This window comes from Prunus avium, chromosome 5 (genome assembly GCF_965620075.1).
Source record: "Prunus avium chromosome 5, drPruAviu1.hap1.1, whole genome shotgun sequence".
Classification (NCBI taxonomy): Eukaryota; Viridiplantae; Streptophyta; class Magnoliopsida; order Rosales; family Rosaceae; genus Prunus; species Prunus avium.
In genome coordinates this window covers 24,008,529-24,034,094 of record NC_142288.1, presented here as the reverse complement: position 1 = coordinate 24,034,094, position 25,566 = coordinate 24,008,529, and the positions used below count along the sequence as shown (strand labels likewise).

The following is a 25,566-nucleotide window of genomic DNA, read 5'->3' as shown; positions in this document are numbered from 1 at the left end:
ACCTCACACACTTGAACACACTCATTGCATTTATACATGTATAAAAAAATAAATGCATGGATTGGATGCATATGGCATTTTATCAATGCCAGTTATCTTTCACGAGGTACAAATATTGCGTACACCAAAATCTCAGATAAATAAATTATTACTGAAAAACTTTGCAGGGAGACACGATCCCTCAGGCATGTCCTTTTCCAGCAGGTACCACGTTTTTCCGCGTGTATAAAAGCAAAGGGCTTTTGGTGATCTTATCTCGCTTATATCATATGAAATTTTATTTTAATATTTCTTTACTTGTCACAGCCCCCACGATTTTGGGAGTCTGTGCCACTATATTTTTAAAATGTTCTATATGTGACTTATTTGAAAGTTGTCTGCCAGGAAAATTGGGCATTGCATATTGTTCATATTTTAATCCGGTAGGGTATATATCATATCATTGACGGGGCCCCTAACCATAACAAAACTAATGCTATGACAATTCATTTGATTTGTTTTTTTTTTCTTTCAAAGCAAGCGATATTTCATTGAACTCGATAGCAAAACAATAAGAGATATTTAGTTAAAGACCCATTCTTAGCACTAAAACTATAAATAAACCTTAGACCATTTAATTTCTATAAATAAACCCAAAAAAAACCCAAAAAAATGACAATTGGCCATATTGAATTTAATTTTGATTATTAAATTACTTTGATGTCCTATTGAGTATTTTGGGCTTGTTTATATGTTAAAAGCTTTTTTGTTATGTTTTAAATGGATTTTGGGTGTGTTTCTAAAGTCCATTTCATATAGGGTATTTTTATAATTTGGGCTCCTATATTGGGTATATTAGTGAATCTCCCAAACAATAATGTCACCGTCACAAATGTGTCCTTATTAAAACTGACCTCAAGAAAATCACATAGGAAAAAACTTCAAGGACCACCGCATTTCTAGGCACAGTTATTATGATATAATAAAATTTAAACATTTCTATGTTAGTTGCAGCTATATAATACCGACATGCAATGTCCTATTTAAATATGGTCCCGGGAAAATTACAAAGAGGTCGATTACTTGAATGATTAGCTCTGTCTAGAAAGAAACTTTGTCGGGGCACGCATTTGCCACGTGTGAGATTAATGCAATAATGCAGAAGCTTAATTTTCTGATTCTGCTAAGAGGTCGTTTGTGGGCATGCATTTAGCACATGTTTGTGTGCTTAATTAAATATTCTGAGGCTTAATTGTTTCCTTGTAGAACGGATTAAAATTTGTTTATGTCCCAGCGATTTTGAATTAACACACACGTCACAGCCAAATAACTATTATGGAGATCGCGGAAGGAATATGCTGTAGTGATCGGCACTACATGTTAATAGTTTAGTTTGTATGGGACTGAGGTGGGAAGTAACCCTAAACAACAAATTACCACAAGGTCTTTTCAAATTAAAATTAGTACAAGAATGGTTCTCTATAAATGTGGCTGTGGATTTAATTAATATGGTAGTTGCATGGGGGATCTCGTACCATCCTTTGGTGCAAGTAGGTTCTGGACGGTATGGGAAAGGAGCCAGGTAGGTCCTTATACAAAAAATGTAATGAGAGAGAAATTGGAAAATGTTTATAACTAGCTACAGCACAATTCATCATGAGAACACATATATACATATCTATATAGCCACAGTACAAAATGCACATGCAACATGTTGATATTAAAATAATAGAAATAACAAAGAAAACGGAAGGAGATAGTCAAGATTTGGTGTTAGTGTTATTTTATGGTGTATATATATATATATATATATATATATATATATATATATATATATATATATATATATATATATATATATATATAGTTATATAATTATTTTCTCATTCGGATGTCCGCAAATTATTATCGTGCGGATGCCATTGTAAATAGAAAGGCAAACATGAAAGGGTAGTAGAAAATACATTGCACGATAATAACGTTTAGACATCTGCATAAGAGAATTTCTGTGTATATATATATATTGGCACACAAACCAGAAGGTTAAATTTTTGTCTTATAGTTGTTTGTTCTATACTAATTTTCAACCAATGTTCTTGCTATCTCCAATGGTGGGTGCTAAACCCATCTAAGATGGCATATATGCAGAACATGTACCATCCAAGTTTTTGGTTGATTCATGTTTGGCTGGCTCGTGCATATATGCAGAACATGTACCATCCAAGTTTTTGGTTGATTTTGGTTGATTCATGTTTGGCTGGCTCGTGCATATATGCAGAACATATACCATCCAAGTTTTTGGTTGATTCATGTTTAGCTGGCTCGTTCGTATGATTAAAACTAGAGCTGGGCATTTAGATCAGTAACCTGGTCAAACTACCCAAACCAAATCGATGATTTGGGTTGGTTTGGTTTTTTTTGTCATCGGTTTGAACTCAAATCAAACCAAAATATATGGTTCAATGTACAGTTTGCAATATCCAAAACCACGGTTTAACCAAACCAAACCAGTGGTATTAAAAAAACACTATATATAATATTATTATAAGAAATATATATATAATACATAGTTTAAAGAAGTAAAAAAATAATATATATATATATATATATATATATATATATCTTTTTCTTCTCTCTCCATCTCTCCGTCTGTCTTGTCTCTATCAGTCCCTCTTTCTCTATTTTTTCCTACTTCTTACGTCTCCTCGTCTCCCTTTTTTTTTTTTTCCTTCTTCTTCTTCTTCTTCTTCTTCTTCTTCTTCTCCTTCCTCTCTCTCTCTCTCTCTCTCTCTCTCTCTCTCTCTCTCTCTCTCTCTCTCTCTCTCTCTCTCTCTCTCTCTCTCTCTCTCTCTCTCTCTCTCTCTCTCTCTCTAAGAAAGCCAAAAAACCCAAATCGAACCAAACCAACCTACTAAGTCCAGTTAGCCGAAGTGGTCGGTTTTCATCAATTATGATTTGATTTCAGTTTTCAAAATAGCCAAACCGAGGCCTATGGTTCGGTGTTCAAATTGAGCCCAAAACCGAACCAACCCAGACCAAGCCCACCACTAGTTAAAACATTTAACGTTACGTTTATTCCACTAGAGATGTAAATGAAGATGCAAAAACTAATTTGGTACCCCAATTTTAGCACCTCTCTAGGTGAGAGAAACTCTCATGCAACGGCGATAGCACTTTTTGATATCCCCAATCAATAACGAAACAGTGCTATCCCCATTATAGGTAAGTTTTTTTTTCCACTCGAGATACTCTTAATTTTCACACCCCTGGTGCTTATTTGACTTCACTTAAGTGAGGAATTGAGTAAGCTTCTTAATTAATTTTCACACTCCAAGTGGTGATTTGACTTCACTTGAGAGAGGAATTGAGTAGGCTTTGAAATAAGTGCACATATAAAACTCATTCGAACAAGTAATGATTATGAGGCAAAATTGTCCACAGAACGTGAAACTTAAAGAAGAAGAAAAATTACAGACCTAGACAAAAGTAAACAATTGCAACTGAGATATTTGATTAACTTGGGGCTTGTTTCATAATTATTTCAGTTTTTAGTCTTTATTTTTATAAAATACCACTTATTTGGTAACTAATTTCAGTTTTTTAAAATGAAAAGTGAAAAGTAAACAAAAGTTGTATGGTAACTGATTTCAGTTTTATGTGGGACTTGGAAATGAAATTATTTGGGGTCAAATTGTGAATTTGAGATCACATAATGAAAGTACATGTGACAAAGAGTTCGTAATATTTTTAAGTGATTTTTTTGGAATTAGGATGAATTTTTGGTGAATTTTGGATCTAGAGGTCCCTAGGCTTGGACTGGGTCTATGGGCGAATGCAAGAATCGAGCGGTCGAGTCCAAATCAAGAAGTCTCAATATTGATTGTTGGTAACTGGAGTGCATTTAAGGTATTGTGATGTAAAAGTAGTGAATAAAAAGGAGGGCGAAAAAATGAAAATGAACTACTTTCAAATTGTTTTTAAAATTCAAGGTGATTTTGAAAACCATATTTCACTTTTTTGAAAGCCGAAAATGAAATCATTTACCAAACATGTTTTCAGTTTAAAAAAAATGAAAATGAAAATGAAAACTGAAATGGTTATCAAACAACCTCTTAGGTATACACCAAATAATAATTAGGCATAGAATCTATAGATGATCAAGATGACACGAGAAACACACTAGGCCTCGTTCAACCCCACACTCACGAGTTGGCTAAATTAACTAGACCCACATTCCCCTAATCTCAAATTATAAGCTTGAGAGAATTTTAAGTAGCACCAATCACAGGCCTGCAATCACAATATTGTGAGCTATCCAATTGGTGTGTTTTATCTTTAATCCAGTGCTGCTAATGAGAATTTAAACTTTTTTTTCTCCATGGCTAGACTCTCCACTTTGGTGTTGTGATAATCCACCTGAATTACACCATGTATTTTTTTATCATTGTGACGGGGTTGAATTCCAGATATGGATCAGCATAGCAATCAACTGGTTGATGATGATTATTAGATCACTTATCTTGTGGAAGAGTGATGATGATTCTTTTTAAAGATAATGGACTCGGTTATTCGGTAGCTTGGTTGTCTGCTGGTAGATTCCGATCACACATTTAACCAACTAGCACTGCTAAAAAACTGGGCTAAAAGCACAACTTGCATTTGTGCTCTTTATGTCAAACAATACGGATAATCGTGTTATGTGACGATGCCCACGGTGCAATTACTTTAAAGTAGTCAGTGTACTCTATAGCAGTTTTCATTGATTATAAAGTACAAATGTGGTACTTTGTGGCAAAGTATTTAGAGAACGAATGAACCATTTATGCTTTTTTATTTTGACAAATGACTCAAGTGTCAGATTAACTGATTTTTACATGTGTGAGCTGAGTACGGTTTCAGAATCGTGCTCAATAGGGTATATATTTCTTATAAAAAATATAAACACAATTTGGAAACCGTGCTCAATGCCAATTGTTTAAATAAATAAATAAAAAGTTTTTTTTTTTATAATTGCAAATAGTCCCTCAGGTTTGTGAAATTATCGTCTTTCGTTCTTAATGTTTTTTTGTGATATTAATGGTTTTTAAGGTTATACTCCACACATCAAAATGGTCCATGCCGTTAACTTCCGTCAAATTTTCTGTTAAAAAGCTGGCATGGCATATATGTGGGCCACACATCCAATAATATATAGCCACATGGCTTTAAATAAAATATTAATATATTTAAATAAAGTACGTTACTAAAAAAGGATCACCATATAGCATTTTCTCTTTTTCCTTCTTTGGCCAAACGCCAAAGCATTTTTCGGAATTGATTCAAATTCGTACAGAGCAGGTGGGTAGGCTAAGAAATTATAAATTTGAAAGCAACTCTACAGAAGGAGAATGAGGATAATCATATTGTCCTCGTTAGCTTACAGAAAAACTAGTTATTGGTTTACTTATAATTTCTAGTTGCACCACCTTTTTATAATACCCATTCTCATGGCCTCCTCACTAGTGAACCCATAAGGCACTCTTGCCACAATATCTTGAATCATCATCTCTTTTACACTTGAAATGCTTGCATGATAAACTTGTAACCCCAGGGATTTGAGTGCATTCATCAACTTAGCATATGGGTAATCTTGGTCTGGACACTGAACACGAATCATCGCTTCCGATCCCAAAATCTTTACATCCACTTCCACAACACCGGCTCCTCTATTATTATTATTATTACTACTTGAATGATGAAAATCAACTATGGAGCTGGTGCTTTGGCTGCTGTGATGGTCAGGATTGTTCTCATTGCCCATTTTGGGATTTTGGGGTTGTGATTGGAGTTTGGTCTCCAAGTCTTCAACCTTTGATTTGAGCTGATTGATGTATGCCACAGCATCTGCAAGCAAAGAAGATCTGTCCATCTTCGACACATTCGGAACAACAGAGCGGAGGACGTAGAAGCGATGGTTAAGCTTCTCTCGCCTCTGTCTCTCAGCCTCAACATGGTTTAACAATTGTGATTCTCTACCTGGTCCATGGTGTTTTGATCTTCCTCTCTTTTTCAATCGAGTGCTCTCTGTGTTTTCAGAAATGAAGTTGCCAACAGAATCAGAAGGTGAGTCTGATGAGGAGCCACCAATATTGATAGGTGCAGCTTCTTTTGTATCACCCTCTGGTCAAAATGCGATATCAACAATATATCAATGTTAAGAGAAATTGTTTCAACGAAATGTTTAAAATAATTTACCATGTCATTGTCAGCATTTTTGGTCAATATTTGATATAATATTGTATCAGCCACTCTCTATTAACTTAAACTTGATGCTTACCTTGTCTGGGGAAGTCTTTTTGAGGTCCCGAAAACATCCCACTTTCCGGGAAAGGAACAGGTGCATTGCCTTGCTTGGAGATCTTGTTATTGTCTGATCCGAAGAGTGATTTGGACAGGTGCACAAGACCCCAATCTTCTTTGATCACATCCAGAGAAGCCAGTTCAAGCACCCCACATGGAGTTGCAATACAAACCAAAGTTTGAATTCCATGCATTCTAGCTTCTTTCACTCTCTCGCACTCATAAAATTGAAGCTCATGAGCACCTGCAAGCCAAACAAAACCACCAGAACAAAATGCTCGACCCAAAATGTTGTTAGTGGCATGGCCTGCAGCAAATGACTGGGTTAAAGAAACGCTGTAAAAGTAAAACCACTCAGAGTCAGTAACATCTCCAACTCCATGATCCACCAGCCTCATGTCCAAGTCCTCCAAGTCTTCATGGAAAAGAGATTCAGCATCTCCTCTGTTAATCACCTTCTTCCTCTCCACATTGTTGAACCCAAATTTGGGTTGGTAGTTGTTCATCACTTTGTTGCTTCTCTTGGATGCCAAGTCCTTGGAGCTTTTGAAATGGCCACCAGCCCATGACAAAGAGATTTGGTCATTGCTGTCTTTCGAGGCTTGCCAGAAAATAGCATACACCCACCATTCGGGCCTGTTCTGAACTATGAACTGGAGACGCTGTTGACATGTGGCTGAGGTTTCTTGACAAAATTGGGGTGAAGAAGATGAGGCTATAATCTCTTCCATGGCTAAACCTGTTTTTTTTTTTTTGCTACAGAGACACAGGATGAGAAGAAGTAGAAGAAGAAAGTGAGTGAGTTGAGAGCGAGGTTCACTCAGTGTTTGTGAGATGTAATGAGTTGTGATGATTGAATATGGGAATTAATAAAGGGACACCTACTCCTCCACTGATAAGAGATTTTTTCTATTTTTCGGATCAGAAGTTTTAAAGGGAAACCTACTTGCTGCTGGATCTATGCTTGCTTCTGGTGTGATTGCAAAGACTAATGGTGTGCCACGTGATAAACGCAAGAGAGATTTATGTATGTGGCTGGATTTTTGTTCTCTCCAATTGGACCATTTTTAATATTTTTGAACTTTGCGTATATCTGTCAATGAATATAAACTCTTCTTCCATCTAATAATAATACAACTTTCATTTCTTTATATAAGTACAATTTTGTTACGTTGAACTTTGATTATCTGTCAATGGATATGATTTATTTTTTCTTCTTAATCTTGGCTGTAATCTTATGCTTTTTTGATAATAAATCAAATCAAGTCATGTTATGTAAGGAAAAGAAAACGTCTACTGATTCGAAAAAGACTTCTCTCCGGACGTTGTTAAAACATTTGGGCCCTCACCAAATCGATAAGAAAACCAGGAACCGGATAAATCATAAATAAAAAAATTACTATTCCCTCCGCCGCGTCCAACACTCTCAAAATACGTTCTCTTCGAACAAAGAGAAATTAAATGAAAAATAAAAAAAAAATTATCTACCTCCTCTCGCGATCTCTACAACCTTCCCACCTAACAAAATTTATAGGTGAACTCGTGCTTCATCCCTGTGGCCTCAAGGAGACAGGCTTACGTTCAGAAAGGGCTTCCCAACACCACCAATTATCTCTCAACTATTTTTTGTCACCATAAATATGCTACATGATTAGATATTCAGTTGAAGGTGAGGGTTTTTTGTCTAGGGGCTGCCTCATGCGGCAACTTTCCCGCGAAAGATAGGATCATGGTTTCAAAATTTATCATTTCGAAGAATGTGTCTGCACTCGTTTGTGTGTGCACAATGATTTTTACCTCACATATGAAAAATAGATATCATCCAACGATTAAAATCTCACTTTCTACAAAATGATTGCATAAATGCTAAGAGCATCTCCAAGGGAGATGTCAAATACCAAACATCAAATTTAAATTTGATGGCTAATGTGGCAATTTGACATCTTACATAGCTTTACACTCCACCCGATATGTCAAATTAAATTATTATTTTATTACATTTTAGTGTTGATTTATTTTTAATTAAAAAGAATAGAAAAGAAAAAATAATAAAATATTCATTTGACATCTTACTTTTGGGATGTCAAAAATAACATCTCAATCTTCAGCCTTCATTCCACATCAGCTTTGACACATCGGTTGGAATGTGTGAGATGTTATTTCTAGCTGTTAAATGTCTATGTGGCACTTTTGACATATCGGTTGGAACATAACTTGATATAGACTTGTGACTTACATTGGTGACTTGTGACTTTCTACAAAATGGGGGCTGAAATTATAAAAAAACCAAACACCCAAAACACTTTATAAACACACCCAAAACCCATCATTACACACACTTAAACCCCATTTATAAACACACTCAAAAATATATACAATTATTGATTTTGGGGTTGATTTTGGGTGTGTTTCTATATTTAAATAGTACGTGGGTTTTTTTTATAAATACATGTCTAGGATTGGGTTTATTTATAATAATCTATTAAATATATAAGATGGCGAATCCGAATTTTTGTTCGGAACTTCAGGACAGTAAAATGAAATTTCGATGAAGAGATTAACAACGCATAGGAGGTTTTTGCTTCCATGCTTATAATCAATTTCTGTGATGAATGCATGCCCATGATGAACAGTGTACCCCAACTACTTTTATGGCCAATACCTGATGGGTAGACTTAAGGGTTCCAGTACAATTTGGTCGTTTGATTGAGGGCATTTACATGCTCCATGTGCAGTTATTATATTCTGACGCTTTTTTCTTCTTTTTTTCTCTTCTCCTCGTGCAATATGGATTAAAGATTTGTATATGCCCCACCGACTTTGAATGTGAAGCTTGCCAAGAATGATATATTGACCCCATGAAAACGAATGCTGTAGTAATTAAGTTTGTACTATTATATCTCAACAACAGTTTGTGTAGGACTGAGGTAGGGTCTTCTATTGGAAAGCAAACTAAAACCACAATCTCCGCTAATATATATCAAATCATTTGATGGTCAAACTGCAACGTTGTGTTTCAAATTATCGATGTATAACACGTGGATTGATAAAATCTTGTGATGATTTTTACGATGAGACTAGACGAGACTAGAAAGTACATACTACAAATCCAAAAAATTAAAGTACAGGAAGAGAGCATCAATGAACAAAGCAGGGGAGGAAGTCAAAGAAATTGGTGCGTGAAACAATGTGTTCTGAAATCTGAATGATTCTAGGAATCACCTTTTATCTATCCGGTACTTTTTTCGAACTGTTGTTCATAAAAGCAGACCGGTATATTTTTACTCACCACTTTAACCAAAAGTGTACCTTCGTTATTTTTTTCAACATTTGACATATGTCTATTGATATAATAATTGTTACATAAATACAAAGTAAATAGTTAATTATGGTTATGTTAAAAAAACACGTACGTATTAAGTGTTGAGAAGGATGGTGATGGTAATATTTCATTATTCCATATGTGATAAAACACAGAGCAGTAAATGCCCATGGATGTGATTAATTTGGTGGGTTGCTTTCTTTTTCGTCCCATCTTGTAAGGATTTGATTAGGACCACCTTATAATTCCATGTGTAACAATCACATGCATGTATATATGCAACTGCTTTGACCTTTTGGAAACACTTCTGTTTCATCTTAGAAAGCTTTTTCAATTTTCCAGAGCCATTGTGGCTGGCCGTGGCTCAGCACCCCCTTGAATATATATTATTCCAATTTTTTTGGTTTCTTGGAAAGAAGGTTGCTTTCCAGCATATTTAGAATGGGTACACAACCAGAAAAGAATATACACTTACGGCAGCATTGGTTCGAGTCAATAATAAGCATGTACACAACCAAAACGATTAGTTGTCATTTGGCTAAGTCCTCACCGTTTTAGTTTTAGATGCAAGTCCTTTAACTTTCATTACTTTTTTTATTATGTCAATTTTCTCTTTGAGGTAAATAAGGAAACACATTGAAAATCCAAATTTAATCCATTATTTCCATTGTAATTGAATTTTAGAATTTAAAATTTGAATTCTTTCCTCGTGAATATTTACCTAATATATGGATAAAATACAATTTAATCAATAAAAGTAAAGAACCGCATATTATACTAATCGATGATGCAAGCACCCACATGAAATTATGTACCTATGCATGAGGTAAACATTCAAATATTGAAAACACAATATGATTAATCTTATCAAGTCGATTTGTGGTGTTTAAGCATAGCAAGAAATAAACAACTTGAGAAAAACAAGATAAACAAGAGAACTATTGATGACATTTGTATGTACCTAATTACTAGGTAAATGTGAGATTATTTACATAACTCACTAGGTAAATATAGCATTGTACCTGATTATTGGGGGAAGTATGAGATAATATATAATCTACTTGACATATAGGTATTTTTTTATCTTCAATATACCTTTTTTTTTTTTTTTGTTTCTTCAATTACCTAACAAAGAGGTCGTAAACAATAAGAAAGAAAGCCAACGATTTTTTTGGGTTAAAAGAAGAACAAAAAAAGACAATGTTAATATACAAAATCATGGATGTAATTAAAAGAAGAAGAAAAAAAAGGCAACGTAATTAATATATATACCAAAATCATTATGGTCATAAGCACTTAATTTGTTAATTAATTCTGGTCATAAACAATTCTTTTTCGTAATTATTCAAGACATAAGGGGCAACATTGGAACAAAAAATAATTTAAAATAAAAATAAAAAGATCACGCCAGAAAATGTTTAAAAAGGAATGGAATCCTATGTGGCACAAAAGTCAAAGGACTCGTATAAAAGTCACTAACTCCGAAGATAAAAACCAACTTCTCAACGGAAATTTGAATCTATATCAACTTTTCTATTTATTAAATTGATTGACAAAACCCATTTATTAAACATATTGACAAGACTCATTTATTGATCTATATATTTTTTCGCGTGATTATACCCCCATAAATTTCGTACAAATTTTGTGTCCAAAAACTGGCAGTGAGTACCATAGCGATAACGTTTTCACGATTTGGTAACATGGCCATGTCAGTGTTAATTTATATTGGAATTTGTGGCACACCAAAGCCAAGATCAAAGATTTGTTGTTACTTACTGTCCCCTTCACTCTTTATTTCACCAACCCACCAATTTTACAACACTTATGTAATTTATTAATGCGATATTTTTTTAGTATAGATTTGTGGCTCACTCATATTTTAACCGTCACACCTAATAAGTTTTTGTGACTGTTTTGAACACATTTCAAGATTCAAAATAAGTAGATATCAAGAACACATTCCAAACAAAGTAATGAGACAAAATCGTGAACCAAGTATGAAACTTTTTCATGGAAAAAAAAAATTAAAGATTTGGAGCATCTCCTCCAACATTAGCCAGGCTGGCTAATTTCATTAGAGACAGTAATAAGAGATTAGGTAAACATTAAAAAAGATTAAAACTCACTTGCGATGTTTGCACATTCTCTCTCTCTCGCCTCTTTCTCTGACCTCCCCTACCTACCCCGTAATCCCCACCTCCAGCTCAGTTTTTCTAAGTATTCCATTTCCTGTGAGTGGTATTATCTTCTTCCCCAATCAATCTCCATCAAATCATTGCCCCATCCTGCTTCATCCAACCCAAGAATATTCTTTTCATATATTCGCCCAATTCCCATACTAAAATTACCGTCGTGATTATTTCACCACTTCATTCTTTCTTTTGAGTGAAGCTTTTTGTGTTTTGGTTTTGGCCGATAGATAAGATTTTAACATGCAGAGAGCTGCAGAGCATCGAGATCAATCATTCTATCACATGTTGATTTTTTTTATTTTCTTAATCGTAAAAGTAATAACAAGATATTCAACGTTGAAAAGAATTGTCAGGAATAACATATTTTAAAACTGAGCAGCTAAAAGAACATTTGAGTCATTTTCACTAAACAACAATAAGGTACTTGGTCAAGATGGGGGGATGATTAACCTAAACGAAAGGTTTTGTATTCCCCAAATATATATATATATATATATACTACATGCAAATCACACCTTGATTTTTCCAACTGCAATGTCAGAGGATTACATGAGAATATAAATACAATAATACAATCGTAAATCTTAAGTTTATTTTTTATTTCTATACAAGTAATAAGCTTGTTTTTTTTATTTTTATATACATGTGATATTGAGGAAGTGAGATTCGAACACAAGACCTCGGGTGCAGGAGTAAATTATGGCTCGTTTGGGAGTGATTTTTCATAGACAAAAAAACATTTCTATGGAGAATCACTTCTTCAAATAATCACTTTAAGTGGTTTTAAGTGATTTTATATAGAATCACATAGGAGGTTCACTTAAAATCACTTAAACTGATTATATGAAGAAGCACATGAGAGGTAGTTCCCCAGAATCACTCCCAAACTAGCCCTTTCAATTAACTAGATCTACTAAGGATGACATGGGTTAAACAGTTGCATGCATGTGATTGAAATTGGGGCCACAAAAACAGATGGGCCTCGAGCTGGCTGCCTTGGGCCTATCTTTGGTCCTAAACAAGTAAAAGGTTGGATGGACCCGCATCTGCTTTTTCGAAGTTAATGGATTTGTGCTTGGCTAATACTGGCATGTGCATTGCTGAGATTCGCCCTACTTCTTCTCTTCAGGAAGCTTGCAAACGACCAAATTGACGAAGATTGAACAGATTAAGATTGCCAATGCTTGTAATATTTCTGGTATGTGACGCAGGAACGCGACTTGATTGAATTGGCATAAGTCACAGTGTACTAAGTTTTTCTTTTTACTTTTCTGGCAAAAAGAATATATGTACTATTATGTTACTAAAAAAAAGAATCAACCTACCATTTTCTACTCATTAGAAAAGAAGTGTACCCTCAAATATTAGCTTTCACGGATTTTGAGTTACAACAACAAGTACACAAGAAGAAGATCGAACGAGCAAAATCGCTGTCCACATCATTACCTTATAGGGAAACTAATTGTACCATCTTTTTATAATACCCATTCTCATGGCCTCATCACTAGTGAACCCATAAGGCACTCTTACCACAACTTTTTGAATAATCAAGTCTTTCACATTTGAAATGCTTGCATGATAAACTTGTAGCCGAAGGGATTTGAGTGCATTCATCAATTTAGCATACGGGTAGTCTTGATCTGGACACTGAACTCGTATCACGGCTTCTGAGCCTAAAATCTTCACATCCACTTCCAGAGCAGCAGCTGCTCTATTAGTATTGTTATTGTTTGAATGATGAAAATCAACAATGGAGCTTGTCCTTTGGCTATAGTGATGATGATCAGCATTGGTCCCATTTCCCCTTTTGGGATTTTGGGGTTGTGATTGGATTTTGGCCTCCAATTCTTCAATCTTTGCTTTGAGCTGATTGATGTATGCCACAGCATCAGCAAGCAAAGAAGATCTGTCCATCTGCGACACATTCGGAACGACAGAGCGGAGGACATAAAATCGATGGTTAAGCTTCTCCCGCCTCTGTCTCTCCGCCTCGACACGGTTTAGTAATCGTGGTGCATGGTTTGATGATGATCCTCCTCTCTTTTTCAATCGGGTACTCTCTGTGTTATCAGAAGTGAAATTGTCGACAGAGTTTGATGAAGACCCGCCTATATTGATAGGTGCAGCTTCTTTTGTATCACCTTCTTGTCAAAATTTATAAAAGATAGTGTTACAATAACATATCAAATGTCTACAGAAATTGTTTGAAATCTTTGAACCATATGTCCTAAAATAAAATATGACGTTGTCAGCAGTTTTGGTCAATGTTTGATAATAACTACCAATCAAATTCCAAGCTTACCTTGTTTGGTCAAATCTTCTTGACCTCCCGAAAACATCCCACTTTCCAGGAGAGGAACAAGTGCATAGCCGTCACGGCTGTCCGGCTTTGAAACGTTGTTGTCTGCTAGAAATAGTGATTTTGAAAGATGCACAAGACCCAAATCTTCTTTGATCACATCCGGAGAAGCCAGCTCAAGAACCCCACAAGGAGTTGCAATACAAACCAGAGATTGAATTCCATGCATTCTGGCCTTTTTCACTCTCTCACACTCATAAAACTGAAGCTCATGGTCACCTGCAAGCCAAACAAAACCACCAGAGCAAAACGAACGGCCCAGAATATTATTTGTCGCATGGCCTGCAACAAATGACTGGGTTAAAGAAATGCTGTAAAAGTAAAACCACTCAGAATCAGTAACATCTCCGACTCCATGATCAACCAGCCTCATGTCCAAGTCCATTTCTTCATTCAAAAGAGATTCAGCTTCTCTGTTGTTAATCACCTTCTTCCTCTCAAAAAAATGTTTATTATTGACCATTTTGTTGCTTCTTTTGGATGCCAAGTCCCTAGGGCTTTTGAAATGGCCGCCAGCCCATGACAAGGCAACCTGGTCATTGCTGTCTTTGGAGGCTTGCCAGAAAATCGAATACACCCACCATTCAGGCCTGTTCAGAACTATGAACTGGAGACGTTGTTGGAATGAGACTGAGTTTTCTTGACAAAGTTGGGGTGGAGAAGATGAGGGTATAATTTCTTCCATGGCTTAACTTTTTTGCTATAAAAGGAAGTCTTAGGTCACAAGGGTTGCAGAAAGCAAAGCCAGAAAAAGAAAGCAACAGAGAGGCAGAGGATAATAAGTAGTGGAAGAAGAAATTGAGTGAGTGGGTGAGGTTGTAGTACAAACGTGGTGGGACTAATGGCGTGCCATGGATAAGCAAAGATTGGCTGGATTTTGGGGAAAATGATAACGTAGGTCTAATGGTGGGCCGCGTCATAAACACAGGTTGGCTGGATTTTTGGGAAAATATTGTTTACTATTCTGTAAGAAGATATTCCCATATGCCCTAGTTGTACGATTTTTAATATTTTGAACTGAGTATCTGTCAATGAATAAACTTCTGTTCCATATGCACGCACAATTTTCATTTGCTTAATTAAGAACAATTTTTTTATTCTGTCTGTCTGAAAAGCGTATTGAATGATGATACCATAGATAACAATCTGACGGACGAAACTAAGAAGTGAGAATTTGATTTAACGGCTGGTGCAAGATGAATGGGTGTAAAGTTTGGAGGTAAATTATGACTTTAAAATAGTTTTTAATAGTTTAGTGGTATTCAATTGTGACTTTAAAAACTGTTTAAAAAGTTTTGTGATATCCAAAAGAGTTAATGACTTTTGAAAACTTTGTTAAATGAATGACTTTTCAATATTTTTAAGGCTAATTCTTAACATTAAAACTCTTGCTAATTTACCCAAGACTTTATCAGTGATTCGATCATGCTGCAGCTTTCGCCGTTGCGAGGGTGCAGCTTTCATCCGCAGACAGCCACTGTAAACCCAAGCCCAGCCTGCCCTCACATACCCCGCCCTCCCTCCAATTTCTCACCACAACTTGATAAGATATTGGAGGGTCAGTTTCCAGTGTTCTTTTTTTAACCAAGACCTGTCTCCAATTTCAAGAACTTGCCAGTTCTTAGAATTCAGTCCTTGTTTTATCAATAGGAATGTAATACTTTAAACTTCAGTTGATATTTCTGTGGTATCAAAGTTTCCGCGCGGTTTTCTTCTGACAGAAGGAATCGATACTGGATTTATTACTGAGATATATATATGGTGAGTTCCTTTCTGGAAAGACCCAGCTGTGTCACACGCTTTGTGTCACTTGCCAAGTAAAGTAAGTGACTTTCTTTTCTCTAACATGTTGTGCTGGTACAGAAACCACCCAACTACAATCTATAATTTCGATTCACTATAGTGCGCACTTCTAATTCATTTTGATGTTTCAGCTCCCATTAGATCAAGGAGGTGGTGAGGGAAAAGCAATGTACATTGATGCTGAGGGTACATTCAGGCCACAGAGAGAATGGGAATGGGCAGAGAGAGAGAGAGAGATGTGAATGGGTTGAGAGAGAAGTGAGAGAAGATTTTTTTTCTTTTTTTTTTGGTCTGAACCACGAGGTGGTCCTGGATGGGCCCCAATTATGGGTGGCACCTTTAAGCCTTAACCACAATTAGGGGTGGCAATTTCCGACTCGACCCGTTACACGACTCGAAACCCGCACGGGAAAAACACGACCCAAACACGACCCATTAATAAATGGGTAATTTTCGGGTCAACCCACCACTGACCCATTTATAAACGGGTGGGTTTCGGGTCAACCCGTCAACCCATTTAAATACCTGTTTAACCCGTTTATTAAACGGGTCGTGTCATGGGTCGTGTCAACCCGTTTACTACCTGCCAACCCGCGAAAAAAATTAGAGAAAATGAACCTTCAGCACACCCAATGGGTTTCGAACCCCAGCCAATTTCACCCATCTCCTTGCTCCTTATCCATCTTGGTGTTGATAACTTTGTGATTATATGTTACAACATTTGATATTTATAATGTCTTTACAAACTGATGAGCACTTAATTATTACATTTTTATCCATAAATTATATTTGTTAATTATTACATCTTTAGAAAAAATAAGCACATTTCCCAAACTTAAAATAAAATAATTAAAAAAACAAAAACTGGAAAGGATACGTAAAACACAAAGCACCAGAAAATGAAAGTAACGGGTAAAAACATAAAACACCAGAAAATGCGGAGGTAAATCAAGAAAAGTAAGGTGAAAGTAGAAAGGGAAGGGATCCGAGAAAAAAAAGAGGGCAAACGGTTGGATAGCAATCTGGGGATCCGAAGTGGATGTCGGCTCCCTCATTAGTAGATGTCTATTTAAACCATTCATCAGTGAAGTGTAGGATTACCCCTCATTTCTTCTTGAAAACTCAAGGAAAACCATAAAAAAAAATCCATAAACAAAACAATGGCATCCTCATCTAAGCTCATTGATGATCTCAACATTGAGTTATCACTTGCACCACCGAATGTTCAGGTAGGCGCTCCTCCAAACCCTATCTTCCCAAACTCCTCCTTTCATCATGGCTCAGCCTCAAACTTTGCTGAGGCAATGCCAAAAAGAGTAGTGCTGCCAAGAGGCATAACTGTTAGTAGACTCACACCGGCAGATCATCTGGACGTGGCACAGAGGTCAGACAAGGCCGCGGTGGAGGAGTCTCATGATTTAACTGTTCTCCAAGCAGTCTCCGCTACAAATTTGGGCATAAGATTACTGGCATAAGAATCTGGTGCTTTGTGTTTTACGTATCCTTTCCAGTTTTTGTTTTTTTTTAATTATTTTATTTTAAGTTTGGGAAATGTGCTTATTTTTTCTAAAGATGTAATAATTAACAAATATAATTTATGGATAAAAATGTAATAATTAAGTGCTCATCAGTTTGTAAAGACATTATAAATATCAAATGTTGTAACATATAATCACAAAGTTATCAACACCAAGATGGATAAGGAGCAAGGAGTGGGGTGGAATTGGTTGGGGTTCAAAACACATTGGGTGTGCTGAAGGTTCAATTTCTTTAATTTTTTTCGCGGGTTGGCAGGTAGTAAACGGGTTTACACGACCCATGACACGACCTGTTTAATAAACGGGTTACAAATGGGTCGTGTCGTGTCAACCTGTTTATAAACAGGTTGGGTTTGGGTTTGCATTTCCTGACACGATTAATAAATGGGTCGTGTTTGGGTTGGGGTTTCTTGACACGTTTAAAAGTTTGACACGACACGAACCCGACACGACACGACCCATTGACAGCCCTAACCACAATCCAGACTAATCCCCGCTCACACCGGGTCGGCCCGTAAGGGGTAAAGTGCTAGCCAAAGTGGTGACTCCGTACAAGAGCAGAGATCGAACCCCTGACCTCTCTTAAGGAATGAGAGTGCCGAACCACCCACACCAACCACCTTGGTTAGTGAGAGAAGATTTTTCAAAAGTATAAATACTATTCATAAAATAAATATTTGCAAAAGTAGATAAAAATATGTCACTTAACTTTATAAAGGATGTAAAAGTCATTAAGAATTTGTCAACTCCTTCAAAGTCACTCACTTACAAAAAATCTTTAAAAGTTAGAATTGGATACACCCCCGAAATCTTATCTTATCTTATTTTTAGATTTTGTGCAAATCATTGATAATAGTCCGATGAATAAGATTGAGATAAGAGAATATGATCCAATGGCTGGTGTAAGATAAAACTATCTTGTTGGAATTTTGAATTTTGTGCATATTAAATTAAATGGTTAATTTCACTTTACTACCCGAGAGTTTCCCGAAATATGCTAAACATAGTAGTATGTAACTTTAAGACTATATATTTTTGGCAAATGTACTTGCTTGAATATAACAAAAATGCATATGGGTGCTTGCTATATCCAAATGTACTACATATGTGGCAACTGTAGGGAGTATCATACTATTATATGTATATGTATGTATTTTTTTAAATTTTAAACTATCTTCATTTAAATTTTTAATTATAAAATTATTTTATATATGAAACACTACATACAAGATAAATATATTCATTGAGCTTGACAATTATAGTATTCCGGTTGTCTAGAGCAAGACTAACAAATTGAATGCAAATTTAACTCTCTTTACACATATAACATGCAAGCACAAACTACTTTGATTGAGAATGAACGAATAGTAGAGATCGTTGTGTATATATATATAGGGTTAATTACAATTTAGTACCCTGTACTTACACCCTTAAGACATGTTAGTCCCTGTCTTTTCAATTTTAACAATCGCATACCCCGATCTTTTAAATTTGTTACAATGTAGCTCCGCCGTTAGTGTTTCTGTCAAATCTCTCCGTTAATTGCCTACGTGGCACTGTGGGTCCCACATTATTTATTTTTTAAAATTTAAATTGATTAAAATATGAATAAAATATTATTTTTTAAGGAAAAGTTAAAAAGAGAAGAAAAAAAAATATTGGGACCCATTGACTCAAAACCAGCGGCCCCTTCGATCCTTTCTCCCCCCCCCCCCCCCCCCCCAATTACTACCACCTGCACCACCTCTCCCTCGCAGCCTCCACTGTCCACCCTCCCCACAGCCCCAACTTCCACCAAGCCACCTCTCCCATCACCGCAGCTCTCCCTCGCTTCCCCCACCCTCCCTACAGCAAGCCACCACTCCCCTCACCACAACTCTCTCCCTCTCTCTCTCTCTCTCTCTCTCTCCAGCACCCACAATTTCAAGCCCACCATTATTCCCTCACCCAAAAAAACAAAGGCACACGTTTAATTCCAATTCCAATTCCAACCCAATCAAACCCCAAAACCTACAACAACAACAAAAATGTATTTTCAGGAGCTGAGACTTCAGAAAAAATGTCGGAGATGGCAAAAATGTCTTAGCCGTTCCCCCTCTCTCTGTTTCTTTGTTGCCTCCACCATCCAAAGTCGCATACCTAGCACAGATTCGAGCGACTGCCATCTGCATCCACATGGATCTGCAACCACACCCAACCCACATTTCAAATTGACAACTGCGAGAGATCGTGAGTGCAGGGTTCAAATTTGAGGTGGGTTTAGAGGTTATAATTTGAAGTGATGGGTGTCTAGAGAAGATTTGGAGGGAGACGGAGGGAGAGAAGGCACTGGGCGGAGATTGATGGTGGTAAGGCTCGAATCTCGGGCAGGTTTTGAGGCTGCGATCTAAAAACCCCGATCGGGAGGAGAAAGAGAGAAAGGAGGTGGAGATGGGGGAGAGAGAGAGGAAGTGGATGGTGGAGGGATATGAGGTGGAGGTGGAGAGAGAATGGTCGGCGAGTCTGGTTCTGGGTTCCTTGCATGCTGGGGTTTGTTGGAAGCTAGGGTATTCTCTCAACAACAAAGGGAAATAGGAGAGAGAGGGGGTGGTTGCTGGGTTGGGGTTCTGGGTTCGTTGGGGGTTGGAAGGCGGTGGTCATGGGGGAAGGGGGCGCTAGGTGGCTGCGCTGCTGTGGAGGGTGGCTGTGGTATGGGTTTGAAGGTTGGGTGTTGGAGCTTCATCGGGAGAGGGAGAGGGAGGGAGTCTGGGTGGTTGCCGGCTGGGGTCTTGGTTCGTTTGGAGGTGGGGGTTTTGGAGGATGGCTGCGAGTGGGCATGGTGGAATGAAGGGGAGAAGAAAATCGCAGCGGTTTGGGAGAATTTTTACACAGAGAGAGAGAGAGAGAGAGAGAGAAATTTTTTGATTTTTTGATTTTTTGATTTTTAATATTTTAATCAATTTAAAATTAAAAAATTAAAAAATGTGGGACCCACAATGCCACGTAGGCAGTTAATAGAGAGATCTAACAGAAACCCTAACGGCGGAACCACATTGCAAAAAATTTACAAACTAAGGGTATGCGATTGTTAAAATTGAAAAGACAGGGACTAACATGCCTTAAGGGTGTAAGTACAGGGTACTAAATTGTAATTAACCCTATATATATACACACTCAAATAAGGGACACTTTTATAGGGCCCACGCCATATTGTATTTTACTAACCCAAAATGTCTATTTTGTAGATATTCATTCAAAAAGATCATCTCTACAAAAAATTCAATTGAATCCGATATCATTTAACCACTCAATTGAATTATATACTATTTGTCAACCAAATAACAAAACTCAATTTTTCATCTTCCATTATATATTTTCGTAACAAAAGGAAAATTAAGGCGTAGAGTCCTCAATCCTACAAAAAAGAGGCTCAAAATCAGAAGTATGAAAAGTGAAAGAGAACAAGCATTCGGTACCATTTTGTTGCACCTTCAAAGATGTTTGCTTTCCCTTTTTTTTCCTTATGAATTTATTGAGATAAAAATGACTGACCAACCAATATCAATCATCCTTGAAAAAAGTTGGAATAATTTGGGGGATAAGTTTCTTGGGAAATTCAATTGATTTGGGGTGACAATAGCCTCCTCTTTAATGATGCTGAAAACTACATACCCAGCCAAAAATATATAGTTTTCTTCGGATTGTGTGGATTCTAAAGAGGTGCCAAGGGAGAGCTCTTGAAGTTGAGTCAATCTCATATTAAGAGATGCTAGGAAAGCTCATGCAGATGGTGTGAAGAAATCTTGCCCACGTGATCGCAGGGGATTTCCGGCTCTAGAAGCCAACACTGAGATTCAAGCTGGAGAAGAGACCGGGTACTAGGTAGTTGCAGCAGTTCCATATCGACCAAAAAGAAAACCTTCCCTTTTTTTCCTTTTATAAATAGCTTCACCCCCCCACCCCCAACTACTTTCTCTACAGGTGTAGTTGGGTTACTTCTTAAAGTCGTAGTTGGCCTTCTAAATAAATATTAAGTGAGATTTTTTTAAATGCCTAGTTTGGCGTTTATATCTCTAAATATTTATTTGTGAGTTAAGGGCTTTAAAAGTTCTGAAGAGTTCAAAACTTGGGAATCGGAAAATTCCTAAAATTTTCGAAATTGGAATCGAAAGTAAATATTAGATTCCAAAAGGTTTTGGATTGGAACTGGAATGGTCATTTCTGATCCGGCCGAAACACAGGCCTGACTGAGATATACGGTGAGTTCCTTTCTGGATAGACCCAACTGTGTCACATGCTTTGTGTCACTTGCCAAGTAAGGCCCCATTTGGGATTACTTTTTTTTCACCAAAAACCTGCTTCACTTTAAAGTTAAGCAGTTTAAGGTGTTTGGTAAAAATAAAATATCCTGATTATTTTAAAAGCAGTGGCCTTTTGACAGCAACTTTTAAAAGCAGGCTTTGGATTGTTTTTCAAAGTTGCTTTCAAAAGAAGAAGAGATGAACCTTTAAGGAATTTTTTTAATTCCCAAAATACCATCATTCATTTAAAAAAATGACACCACCTTCACTTTCACATCCAACTCCACCACTTGCACCACCACATTCACTACCTCCACAACCACCCCCACCACAACCACCACCTCCTCCACCACCTCCACCTCCACCTCCACCTCCACCACCACCACCACCACCACCACTGTTGTGAATTTTAGACAACCTGAAAAATTGAGATTATAAAGATTAGTCTAAACAAAAATTCTACTCGCAAGTGCACAAGGTCAATCATAATATAGTATGGCAAATACGAGGTCATTCCCACGAGGATTGAGTTCAACTTCCAATTAGTCTAACCTAATTTCCTTCACAAAATACTTTACCTGCTCTAATTATAAAAACAAGAAATTAAACACGTAGCATACTCACGTAAACACAAAAGGGGTTTTTGAAAGAATGATTTAATTAACAACGAAATTAAAAGACAAAATAAGTAGAAAGTCACGAAACACAAGGATGAGAAATTCAAATTGATAAAAGCACTAGGACAATGAATTCACCACTAGTAATCCGATCTAGCCTCTTATTCACCTACCTATTTACTAACCATTTGATGTCGCCGCTTAGTTTTCCTTTTTCATGAATTACCTATGGTATTTAGGCTAACTTGTATATTCCTACATGCAATTCGCCTATGGTATTTAGGTCAAATATCAACACATAGAAATTCATTAAGATCAGTGAAAATCTCGAACAAGCATGTAAACCCTAGGAGTATGGTATTTACCCTAGACGAATTACAAATCATAATCACAAGAAGCAAGCCTCAAATCAAGTATGGTATTTACTCTAATTTGCATCTGATTAACTCAATTAAAAGTCTAGATGGTGATCAAGCATCAAGATAATCAACCAAGTTATTAAGCACAGTGATTAAGAATCCAACATCAAACGGCAATCAATAGATAGGTAAAATAAGAAAACTAGATTATCATACTAGGGCTACATCATGCCCTAGCAAAAGAAAATTAGTTACACATAATCCTAGAATTCGACATAAACAAAAACATATGGAAGAAACAATAAAACTTAGCCAATGGTGGTACTCTTCCGGCATCTTCAATTTCTCCTAGTCTTTGCGTCCCTCCTCTCAAGAGTTGTTTCTCATGCTTAAATAAAACACCCCACATATCACTACTACAAAAACCACTTTGCGCGACGAATGATTTTTGGTCGCGCAAAGGAAAATTTCGTCGCGCACAGTTTGCGCGACGAAATTTTGGTCGCGCAAGTTCTGTCGCGCAAAACTCGTGGAGAAAGGGTTTGCGCGACGGCCAAAATTATTCGTCGCACAAAGCCACTTTGCGCGACGAAGGATAACAACTTGCGCGACGAATCATGACAACTTTGTGCGACGAAAATAACAACTTTGCGCGACGAATATTAATTACTTCGCGCGACGAATCCTGAAAACTTTGCGCGACGAATATTAATTACTTTACGCGACGAATATTATATACTTTGCGCGACGAAAGTTAATGTCGCGCAAGTGTACTTTGCGCGACGAATGTGAACGTCGCGCAAAGGTTTGCGCGACGAAATATTCATTTTTTTTAATTTTTGTTTTTTGAAAATTTTTAACTAAAATAAACTAATTTCATAGTTTGCGCGACGAAATATTTTGTCGCGCAAGGTTTTTGACATTTTTTTTAATTATTTATCTTATATCAATTTCATTATATTAATTTTTTTAAATTTAATTTAATTGTATGATTTTATTTTTCTTAATTACTTTAATTTAAATTGACATATTCAAAATAAAATTACATAAGAAAAATAGTGGTCAAATTATCCAATATACATAATATTCAAAATGTACACTTAAATTAACAAAGTACAATAATAAAATCTACAAGCCTCTTATATCAAATCCTCAACTTTAGCCATCAAAGCCTCAACAATTCCCTACAAAAAAAAAAAACAAATATTGTCAAATAACAAAACAATAACATAAAATAATGACAAATAATTGGCATAAACTCAAAACTAACTCCAAAAACACATATTAATGAAAAAAAATTAAAATTTACAGAGAAGTGAGTGTGAGAGAATTAGAGAAGATAGTGAGAGAGAGATGAGAGAGTGAGTGAGAGTGAGAGATGATGAAAAGAGAGATGAGAGAGTGAGTGAGAGAGAGAGAGAGAGAGAGAGAGAGATAGTGAAGAGAGAGATGAGAGATTAAGTGAGAGGAGTGAGTGTGAGAGAAATGGTAGGATTTGGGGAGTGGGAAAGAGAGAAATGGTAGGATTTAGAAGACATTGAGAAAATGGTGGAGGAGTTATTTTGCTTTTAAAGAAAGTATCACTTTGCGCGACGAAACAATATATTGGTCGCGCAAAGTGTTTAAAAAAAATTTAAAAAAATATTCCCATTTTCGGTGCCCGCCAAATTTTTTCAGTTTTGCGCGACGAATTTCTGGTCGCCCAAACTTTTGCCCGACCAAAATATTCCCGCGTCCCATTTTTGGTGCCCGCCAAATTTTTAGAGTATACTTTGCGCGACGAATATTTATATATTGGTCGCGCAAAGTCGAAATTTTTTTTTAAACATCCCATTTTTGGTGCCCGCCAAATTTTTAGAATATATACTTTGCGCGACGAATAATTATATATTGGTCGCGCAGAGTCGAAATTTTTTTAAAAAAATCCCATTTTTGGTGCCCGCCAAATTTTTAGAATATATACTTTGCGCGACGAATAATTATATATTGGTCGCGCAAAGTCGAAATTTTTTTATTATTTTAAAAATCCCATTTTTGGTGCCCGCCAAATTTTTAGAGTATACTTTGCGCGACGAATATTTATATATTGGTCGCGCAAAGTCAAATTTTTTTTTTTTTTTTAAATTCCCATTTTTGGTACACGCCCAAATTTTGAGAGTATACTTTGCGCGACGAAATACCAATTGGTCGTGCAAAGTCTTAAAAAATATTTAAAGCTAGTAATAAATACATATACTATTCAATTTCTTAAGTGTTATACGTACAAAATAAATAAATTTAAAGCTACTCAACGATCCAACCGTCAAACTTGTTTGTTTATACTTCGAGATCATATACACCAAAATTCAGAAAAAATAAACATTAAGAGATCAATGAATGGGACAAAACATTTCGACGGTTATAAACGAAAAATCATGATTTAACGGTTATTTCAACCCTGATTTTGATGATTTTTTACAGATACACTCCTTGACCCTTTATGAATACAATGATTGCATTCGATCGTCAATTTAAAATATTTACACTAGTAGATACCACAAAATCGTATGTTATATTTAATAAAAGTATAAATAAACTCTTATTTGTTAGTGAATATATTGTTTTCATGGCATACGCATTCTACGAAACTAGTTTCAACGATCCAACTGTCAAATTTATTTGTTTACACTTCGAGATCATATACGCCAAAAATCGGAAAAAATAAACATTCAAAGATTAAGTAATAGGACAAAACTTTTCGACGGTTATAAACGAAAAATCACGATTTAATGGTTA

General features: G+C 36.2%; 2 protein-coding genes across 2 annotated transcripts; both read right to left on the bottom strand.

Annotated features, from left to right (window-relative positions):
• Positions 1-5,237: 5,237 nt before the first annotated feature.
• On the bottom strand, positions 5,238-7,299 carry LOC110758952 (transcription factor bHLH14-like). Its single transcript, XM_021960933.2, has 2 exons — positions 6,296-7,299; positions 5,238-6,138 (listed from the first exon to the last, which is right to left on the bottom strand). Exons 1-2 carry the CDS (start codon positions 7,047-7,049, stop codon positions 5,432-5,434), a joined length of 1,461 nt encoding a protein of 486 aa, XP_021816625.1. The 5' UTR covers positions 7,050-7,299; the 3' UTR covers positions 5,238-5,431.
• A 5,898-nt stretch (positions 7,300-13,197) lies between these two features.
• LOC110758961 (transcription factor bHLH14-like) lies at positions 13,198-14,927 on the bottom strand. The gene is made up of 2 exons (XM_021960943.2): positions 14,138-14,927; positions 13,198-13,976 (listed from the first exon to the last, which is right to left on the bottom strand). The coding sequence occupies exons 1-2, from the start codon at positions 14,877-14,879 to the stop codon at positions 13,294-13,296; spliced, it is 1,425 nt and encodes a 474-aa protein (XP_021816635.2). The 5' UTR covers positions 14,880-14,927; the 3' UTR covers positions 13,198-13,293.
• Positions 14,928-25,566: the final 10,639 nt, after the last annotated feature.